General features: G+C 45.8%; 1 protein-coding gene across 1 annotated transcript in view; it reads left to right on the top strand.

Annotated features, from left to right (window-relative positions):
- Nucleotides 1-1939: 1939 nt before the first annotated feature.
- Nucleotides 1940-10071, top strand: part of LOC130476981 (uncharacterized) — a 33909-nt gene continuing 25777 nt past the window's right edge. The window contains exons 1-2 of the mRNA XM_056848982.1: nt 1940-1993; nt 7088-7168. Of these exons, the coding sequence (XP_056704960.1) occupies nt 7100-7168 (69 nt within the window). The 5' untranslated portion in view covers nt 1940-1993; nt 7088-7099. The remainder of the gene's footprint in view (nt 1994-7087; nt 7169-10071) is intronic.

Below are 10071 nucleotides of genomic sequence, written 5' to 3'. Positions count from 1 at the left end.
CTAGAGGGCCAGTTCCCCAGCCAAGCCATTCAAGCGACTGCTCAGAGTAGTACAAGCAGAAAATTACCAGCTCACCACAGGTGCTTGTCTTTCTCCCAGCCATTGCTGGCACAGGAGGCTCTGGGTATCACATTCTGAGCCTACACTACTGTTGCCATCGTTGCTTGGTTTGGTGATACAAGAGGAGGCAATGGGGGTATTTTGGAGAAACAAAATACTTTGAATGGCCCTGGGTCTTCATGAACATTAGAGATGCATCTGACCATTTTCACATTAAAGGCAGACACTTGCATGTGAACATGTGAAGACACCCTCATATAAATGACTGTAGAGAGTATAGTCACTGAATTAGTATTTTGCATGTGTTGAGAACTAGTTTAGATAAATTTGCAAGTGAGGAAGATTTTTGAGTTTATTTAGTTCATTTTCACCCCAACTTTCTCCCTAATGGAGATGCACATCATTCTCCTCTTCTCCATTTTATCCTCACAACAACCCTATGAGGTAGGCTAGGCCGAGAGTGTGTGACTGGCCCAATGTCCCCCAGCAAGCTTCCATGACAGAATGGAGATTCAAACCTGAGTCTTCCAAATCCCAGTCCAACACACTACTGCTTGCCCTTCCTTGAGCCTCTCTCTGTAGCTCAGCACAAGGTCCCAGAGATCCCACATTTTCCCCCTGCTTTGAGGGAAGGCAAGTAGCCTACAATGCAATCCTATGCAGAGTTACTTCATTGAACTCAGTCGGCTTACACTGGAGTAGCTGTTTAGGACTGTATTACTAGTTTCCTTCCCAGTTTTAGGGTATAGCATACAACCCTATCATTTCGGGTAGGCTGAGAAAGAGCCCAAAGGTAACTCCATGAGCTTCCAAAGCAGAGTAGTAATTTGAACTTAGTTCTCCCAGATCCTAGAACAAAACTCTAACCACTATAAAACACCAGCTTTGGGGTGGGGGGCTGCTACGTTTCACCAAATGTTTTTACCAAATGGCAATGATTTTTTTAGGATATGGAAGCAATAAGCACACAAAATGGGGCTTGTTGGAAATATAAATGATGGAAACAGTGCTTACACAAAGCAGATTGGCCATTATGAGCACCAGGACTCCTGGTGGTCTGATGGTGTTCCTCCCACCTGGGCTGAGCAAGCCCAGTAGCAGAAGGTTTGTATCTGGTCTTCCCAAACTTCAAATGGTTTTGGGGAAGTGGTGCCCAGCCTGCTTAAGCCCCATGTGAGATGAGGGAGGTCACACTTGGATCACTCAAGTTCTCACAAGGCAATGTGAGGGAGCTGGCACCTGGCCCGCCAAAGCCCCACACAAGGCGAGGGAGCTGACACCCATCCAAGATGAGGGAGGCAGTACCTGGCCAATTGGAGGGGCACATGGCCTTTGGAAGTTGAGGGAGGTCAGGCAGACTGCCTCTTCCTCTCTCTCCTTCCCTCCTTTGGGGGGCAGGCAAGCAGAGGTGGCACCCTTTTCTAGGGCTGTTTTTCACCTCAAGTCTGCCCCGCCTCCTCCTTCAAAGGCCAAAATATCCCTGGAAATAGTCCTCCCCCTGCCTTTTACTGCCAGTTTTGAAGGTTGGCAATACTGTGTGATTACCCAGCAATAGCCACTGAGGACATTCATTTCTTAAAACTACAGGCACTGCTTCTATTACTGGGGGGGGGGGGGGGGCGTAACTCACAATGTTTTTTTGTTTGTTTGTTTTAAATTTCAGATTTTTCTGCAAAGCTGGGGAGTTTTTCAGGTTTATAGAAAGATCTGTCTTGTGTGCTCATGGCTCCAATCTCTGGATTTAACTATCCACAGATTTGGCTACGTTTAAAATTAGATATATTGATAATATTTATGTGCATACATATCATATATCGTAGGTCATCCAAGTTCTCCTAGAGTACTGTCTCATGACAACAAGCTGGGTGGATGTCTGTCCAAAGAAGAACAGTCCTTCATCCCATACAGATTAGCTACATTATATATTACCAAGGTAAACAGACAATGAAAATAATTTCTGATATGATCTTACAGTAATTGATATTTCACTACAAATGCATCAACTTATTAATTTAAACCACTGCTGCGCACTGTTGTACACTTTCACTCAGAGCAGATCTAATAATGCTAATTATTATAAACATAAGAAATTCTCTTTTGCATGGGTGGCTTCTGCAGAGATTTATTAGCTTCAGTCCTATATAAATATCTGTTCCTAGACGTACACCACTTGAATAGAGTAGGTCTCTGCTTGAGACCCCGAGAGCCATTGCCAGTCTGAGTAGACAATACTGACTTTGATGGACAGTGGACTGATTCAGTAGAAGGCAACTTCATGTGTTCATGTGAATAACTGGTGAGATTTTTATAGTAATATTTACAGGACCTTACCTTGTGGAAGGTATGCCAGAGAAAGACACATTGGAGTTTGCACTGATGGAATTCTTGTTCACATACAATATCCATAGATTTTTAAAGTGTTCATGTATACCAGAAATTCCAAATATATTTATCTTGGGATCAAATAATTTTAGATCAATTGAGAAGAATCAGCTTAATGTTTTCTTCACATTTTCTTCCTATGTTTTCATCCATAACATTTTTTTTCATCCATAACATTGTTCCATTGGAGTATCTAAATGGGAGAGGCCTGAAATAGGCTGGGCTTCCACAATATGCCTGAATTATTCAGGTCCCAAAGAGGTTTCTTAGATATGTAGAAGAAGAAGAGTTGGTTTTTATATGCCGACTTTCTCTACCACTTAAGGGAGACTCAAACCGGCTTACAATCACCTTCCCTTCCCCTCCCCACAACAGACACCCTGTGAGGTAGGTGGGGCTGAGAGAGCTCTATCAGAGCTGTAACTTGTCCAAGGTCACCCAGCTGGCTTCGTGTAGGAGTTGGGAAACAAATCCAGTTCACCAGATTAGCCTCTGCCGCTCTTGTGGAGGAGTGGGGAATCAAACCCGGTTCTCCAGATCAGACTCTACCGCTCCCCACTCCTACACACGTAGTGTTTCCCCACTCCTACACACGAAGCCAGCTGGGTGACCTTGGGCAAGTCACAGCTCTGTTAGAGCTCTCTCAGCCCCACCCACCCCACAGGGTGTCTGTTGTGGGGAGGGGAAGGGAAGGTGATTGTAAGCCGGTTTGAGTCTCCCTTAAGTGGTAGAGAAAGTCAGCATACAAAAACCAACTCCTTCTGGAGCTCGGGAATTGATTCCATGCCCTTGCAGTGGTGACAGAGATGGAAACACGGAGTGGAAGAACCACAAGGATATGAAAGACAGAGTGAGGAGGGCATGGGAATATGAAGAAATGGCATTGGAAGGAAAAGGAAAGTGTTCGTCATCGGTGACTGTCTGCTGAGGGGTTTGGAATGTCATGTGTTTAGGCATAGCCCCCTACCCCGAGAGGTGTGTTGCTAGCCAGGGGCAAAGATTAAAGGTATTGCAGACTGGCTGCCAAAACTGATCAAACCTACAGATCATTACCGATTTGTTATGGTCCACGTGGGAATGAACCGCATGGATGTGAACACCATCACACACATTAAGGCTATGAAGTTCTCGGAATGCAGCTGAAGGGAATGGTGGCACAGGTGGTATTCTCTTCAATCGTTCCTGTCAGAGGAGGAGGAATGCTATGGGAACAGAAGAAAATGGAGGTGAAGCACTGGCTGTGTTGGTGGTGCTGGCAGGAAAGATTTAGATTCTGGGACCATGAGAGATGGCCTAATAGTATCCGATAGACTTCACCTATCAAGGCTGGGGAAGAATGTGGCAGGAATCTGGGGAGGTTCATCAGGAGCACTTTAAACTGACACCACAACGGGAAGGGGAAGACCAATGTAGGGATTTCAATGAAGGAAAGCAAACAGCAGAGGCCTGCCTTGGAAGACCAGGTCAAAAGGAGCCGAAGGTATGGGGTTTCAGGTGCTTATGTACCAATGCCCAAAGCTTGGGCAGTAAGAAGGAAGAGCTTGAGCTTCTAATGCAGACAGAGAGATATAAATTAGTAGGCATTACAGTGACTTGGTGGGATGATCCCCATGACTAGAATGTAGTAGTAGATGGATATGAGTTCAAGAAAAGAACGAAAGGGTTTCCAAGTGGAAAGTACCTGGGTGAGGATATGGGAAAGAAGGACAAACAGTATTGTGGTGGAGTCTGCTATAGACCACCTGACCAGGTGAGGAGGTGGATTCTGCCCTCTTTGAGCAGCTTGACAGCGTATCCAAGCAACATGGCCTTGTAGTTATGGGTGACTTCAACTTCCCTGATGTGTGCTGGGAGACAAACCCTGCTAAGCATCCAGAGTCACCCTCCTGACCTCCCTGGTTGATAACTTTCTTTTTCAAATGGTGAGGAAGTTACAAGGGGCTCAGTCATACTCAATATTAACCAATAGGAAAGACTTGGTCAAAGGAGTGAAGGTGGTGGGGCCTTAGGGGGAAGTGACCATGTCCTCCTATAATCCCTTTTGCTAAGGGGGGCCAAGGAAGTTTGTATTCAGATGTGTATGTTAGATTTTAGTAGGGCAGACTTTAATGAACCCAGAGGCATGATGAGAGTCATTCCATGGGCAAGACTGCTGGAAGGGAAAGGAGCAAGTGAAGCATGGGCTCTCCTAAAATGAGCTCTTGAAAGCTCAAGTTATCACTATTCCACCCAGATGGAAACATGGTGGGTGATCCAAGAAGTCAATGTAGATGAACAGAGAACTCCACGATGAGCTACAGAAGAAAGGAAATGTTCAAGAAATGAAGGCAAGGACATATCTCTAAAGAAGAGTATCTGAGGGTTGCTAGGCACTGTAGGCCAGCCATCAGAAGCCAAAGCTCAGAGTGAGCTGAGGTTGGTCAGGAGGCTCACTATAACAAGAAAAACTTCTTCAGATATGTGAGGAGAAAACACAAGATAAAAGAGGTGACTGGCTGTTGGGTAAAAATGGAGAAACTCTGACAGGACAGAAACAAAGCAGAAAATTTCAATGCCTATTTTGCCTCAGATTTTTTCCCTGAAGAAGAGGACAGACCTGTCTAGAGATAGTAGTAGGCAAGGCATGGTGTCCGCGATGCTGGTTGACATGGACAGAGTGGTTGCTGAGAAGCACCTGGCTGCATTGGATGAGTACAAATCCCCCAGGACAGATGGTGTGCACTTGGGGGTACTCAAAGTACTTTCTAGAGAGTTTGCAGAGCCTTTGTCCTTCATCTTCAGAACCTCTTGGAGGATGGGAGATGTGCCACAAGACTGGAGGAGGGGGAATGTTATCCCAGTCTTCAACGAAGGGGGGAAGGGTGACCCAGGAAACTACAGGCCAATCAATCTGACCTCTGTCCCAAGGAAGATACTGGAGCAGATTTTAAAGGGGTCAATCTGTGAGCATTTGGACAACTTGGTGATCCAGGGAAGAAAGCACAGATTTGTGCCCAACAGGTCCTGCAAGACCAACTTCGTTTTCTTCTTTGATCAAGTGACAGGCTTACTGGATCACGGGAACTGGGGCAGTTTAATGAGGCTTCCTCAGACAAAGGGGACCTTGAAGCAGCAGGCAGTGGAAGAGAGGAACAGCAGTAACCTGAGAAGGCAGAGATGGATGAATGTACCCCGTGCCTACAGCCATCCAGGGCAGGGGACTCACCTGTGTCAAACAGCAGCCCTTCACAGCAACTGGAGCAGCGGCACCAAAGGTGCGGAATATTCCTACTCAAGCACAGAAGGAGTGCTAGGTTACAAGCACTACAAGGAGCACTACAAGCTGACATCAATGAGAATAATGAGCTCCCTCCAGCAGAGGGTGCTGAGTTAGAGGAGGCTTATTTAAGCAGACGCTTGCATCCAGGCTGATGTGAGAACAACTTGTTACCACAACCCTGTGTTCGGTTGATCCTTTGATTATTCCTTATACTGTTTTGGCTTTGACCTTGGAACAGACTATGACTTGGCATTTGGACTTTTCTTTTGATACTGACGCTTTGGATCCAGACCTAGAACATCCCACTAATGACCCTCTGACTCCTATCTGACTACATTACCCTCTTCTGTCCCTCAGGTCTGCTGGCATTCAGGACACATTATTTACCTGGATTTCTGTTAAGCTTGTGACAGGGTTCCCGATGATGTTCTGATGGGTAAACTGGAGGACTGCAGACTGGAATCTAGGATAGTTAGGTGGATAGGGAACAAGTTAGAGATCCACACCCAAAGTTGTCAATGGCATTTCATCTGATTGGAGGGAGGTATCCAGTGGGGTGCCACAGGGCTTGATTCTGGACCTGGCACTTTTCAATATTGTTTCAAACAATCTGAGAGGCTACTCATTAAATTTGCAGATGACACCAAACTGGGAGGAGTAGAAACAACCCGGAAGATAGAGATAGAATTCAATGAGATCTGAACACACTGGAAAAGTGGGTGGCTATGAACAAGACGCAATTCAACAAGGACAAGTGCAGAGTTCCACATCTGGGTAGCAAAAAAGATAAGCACACATACTGGATGGGTGATACACTTCTGGGTAGCAGTGTGTATGAACAAGATCTTGGGGTATGGGCGGAGTGTAAGCTAACTATGAGCAGGCAGTGTGATGCAGCAACAAAAAAGCTTGATGCAGCCTGGGATGTATCAACAGAGGCATAACATCCAAATTGCAAGATGACATAGTCCTACTGTACACCGCATTGGTCAGATCGCACCTGGAATACTGTGTGCAGTTCTGGAGGCCTCACTTGAAAAATATTTATTTTATTAGATTTATTTTATTAGATTTATTTTATTAGATTAAAATAAAAATATTTATTTTATTAGATTATTAGATCAATCAGTAAATAGTAATATATTGTTTTGACCTCTAAAGTCTGCAACAGTTTTTGTCCAAATTATCTCTGGAAGTACTTTCCCCCTTATAATGCCCCCCAAAGAGTTAATCAACTATGATACCCTGTTCCAGACACTGTTTTTAATGGGGAGGCTAGACTTGGAGCAGAGCTTTTATTGAACCATGTCACAATATGGGAAGAAAGTGTGATTGTTAGTTATTGAGAATGCTGAGCTGATCGTTTCCTTTTACCTTCTCTGACAGATTGTAAAAGACATGCACCAGATGAAAATTGGGTATGTGAAGGTAATCAAAGAGCTGGAGCGTATAGGAAAAGAAAACCAGGTGACTTGCATAATGAAGATAAAATCCAAGTGTTGTACATTTCATATTTTACTGTGAAGAAAAATGTGTAGCAATATACTGTGCTAGTCACATATTCTCAGTGTAACCTACCTCACAGGGTTATTGTGAGGAGAAAATGGAGGAGAAGAGAATGATGTAAGCCTGTTTGGTTCCCCTGAAGAGAAAAATGGGAGGAAAGTTAAGTAAATAAATTAAATTGTAATGAACCTGCAAAAAAAAAAAAAAAAAAAAAAACCAAGTTGTTATGACCCCCTTCCACACACACACACACACACACACACTCACACACACACACAATTTTCATGAAATACAGTTAATTTTACTTCTTTTGGGAGATCTTACATAAATCTGATGGACAATTAGGCAAACTTAATTCAATCAAAATGAGTGGTCTTCGATGTTCCTACACAGCATCAGGCTAACATTCTGCAATAGACCTATTTACTTTAATTATATTCATTCTTTTAAAAACTGATTTTAGTGAGTCTTCCACTAAGTCTTGATTAATCAATATTGATGCTTTTTGGTGCATCATACTCGCTATCCAGGCTGTGCTTATCTGAGTTACAAATGCACCATGGTGCTCTTAAAACTTTAAACCCAAGCTCCAATTTTTCACATGAGATGATAGCTCCCTCTGGTGCTGGTTTTCAGGAGCAAAAGCACATGCATTAAAAGAAAGGGTACAACTTACAGGAAATGGCCCTCAGAATTAGAATTCTTTTTAACTTTATAGAGTATAGAGGCACTAGAGAAACCCCAAAAGGACCAGCAGATGGAATATGGAACTATGACGAATAAATAGAGTTCCGATATCACAGAGTATCTCTACCGTCAGAGCCTTTAATAGAAACTGTATACACACTTATGTGATATTTCCCCCCTTCAAGTGAGAGGGCTAGTTTCTCCTCCTTTCTAAGGAATGGCAGATCTATGACATTTTTATCCCACCCTTCCTCCAAGCAAAGTACCCATTGTTCTCTACACCTCCACTTTATACTCAGAAAAACCCTGTGAGGTAGTCTAGGTACCTGATTAACTGGCCCAAGGTGAAGGTTCAGCAGAAATTTGAATCTAGGTCTTGTTTACACCGCTCTAATCACTACACTGCCTAAGAACCTAGGGAGCTGCTGCCAGTCAGAGTAGACAATACTGACCTAGGTAGGCCAATGGTATAAGGTGATATACAGCAGCTTTGTGTGTTCATGACGAAGAACACCTGTTCAATTATAACTGTTAGGCAAATACACATAGATAAGTACCACTGCCATTTGACACTGATAACACTGAGGAAACATTGCCATCCAAACAGGATGCCATGTGTGAGCGATGTGGGCTGAGTGTGTGTGGGGGGGGAAACGGACTCACTCTGGAGGGCAAGAGAGGAGCTTCTGGGCCACTAGAGAGAGGTCCGGCCAGACCGACTCCTTCATGGCCCAGTAGTTCAGCAGACTTGTGGACAGCAATTCGTATGGCTCTGCAATGTACCCCCTCGCCATTGCAGCCCCGTGTCCTTTCTCATGTGCCTCATCCTCCCAGAGGGGCCGAGTGCCTGCCCGATTAGCTCCATTTCCAGGCTCATCTTGCTGGTTGCCTTGGGAGGAACATGGCAGGTTGAGGGAGGTGAGGGACAAGCAGCAGAGGAGCTGCTTGGGTGCCCCATCTCCTCCTGCTCTGGCAAGGTCCCCCTTTGGCCTTGCATTTGCTGCAAATGCTGGGAGAGCTCATCTCTCCAGCGCACCAGCTGGTCAGCCCATTTGGTGATGCTGCCCTTGATGCGTGGGTCACACATGGTCGCCAACATGAAGACCGACTGCACCAGCATGCATGCTGCTGGAGTAGAGTCTGCATGTCCTTTGGCTGGCTCCAGAAACTTGGCCATCCTCTCATGAAGCGCGTGCATGATGGGAATGACCAGAGCCAGCGTCACCGTGTCAAACAATAGCAAATGTGTGTAGTCCTTAAAGGGCTCAAGGTGCTCCATGGTTTGAGAGATAGTCAACCACTTGTCCTGGTTGAGGTGGCTCTCATGCCACAACACATCACTTTCATGGAACAATGCATTGAGGGCTCTCCTCTGCTCCACCAAACGCTCAAGCATGGCATGGGTGGAGTTCCAGAAAGTGCTGACATCACCTTAAGGCGGTGCTCTGGAACGCCTTTCTGGGTCTGCTTCTCACGCAGCAGAAATTTGTCCTTCAAACTTCGTGAGAAGTGAGTCGTGAGATGCCAGCATTTCGTGAAGATATCCTGGAAGCCACGAGTCGTAGCGTCCAGTCTGGAATCCTCTGAAGAGCCCAGGCCCAGGGCACCCCTCACCACAAGGTGGAGAAGGCAGGCCACACAGTAAATCTGTGATTCCAGGTCCAATGCCACTGCCCTGATGTTTTTGCCACCATCTGTCACCATGAAGCTTTTGGTGAAGCCCCTGCCCACCCAGGATGCTAGCTGGTGTCTGATGGCGGCAGCAATGTTGTCCAATGTGTGTACCACATTGAACTGCTTGATGCGGAGCAGAGCCTGGCCATAGCTGGCCTGTCAGCCCTGACCCTGCCTAGCACTGCTCCCCCCGCCCCCACCTAGAACCTCGTTGGGTTGCCACCAATGCACAGTGGAGAGGAACCCATGCTGCAACTGCGGGATACTCCAATTGTCGGATGTGAAGTGCACAGTTCTCCCGGCAGCACAGGAAATCTGTGCCTTCACATACTCCTTGGCAGCCGTGTACAATGAGAGTATCACAGCCCGCGTGTCCAGGGAGCCATGTCCCAGAGCACCCTTCGGAAGCCGACTTTCTCTACAATGCTGAAGGGTAACCCATCAAGGGTGATCATCACGCCAATGAGATGAGTGGCCCTTCTCGCTGCCACCTTAATTCCACC

This window comes from Euleptes europaea, chromosome 4 (genome assembly GCF_029931775.1).
Source record: "Euleptes europaea isolate rEulEur1 chromosome 4, rEulEur1.hap1, whole genome shotgun sequence".
In the NCBI taxonomy this organism is placed as follows: Eukaryota; Metazoa; Chordata; class Lepidosauria; order Squamata; family Sphaerodactylidae; genus Euleptes; species Euleptes europaea.
The sequence above is the reverse complement of the archived record's forward strand: the minus strand, read 5'-3'. Positions and strand labels throughout refer to the sequence as shown.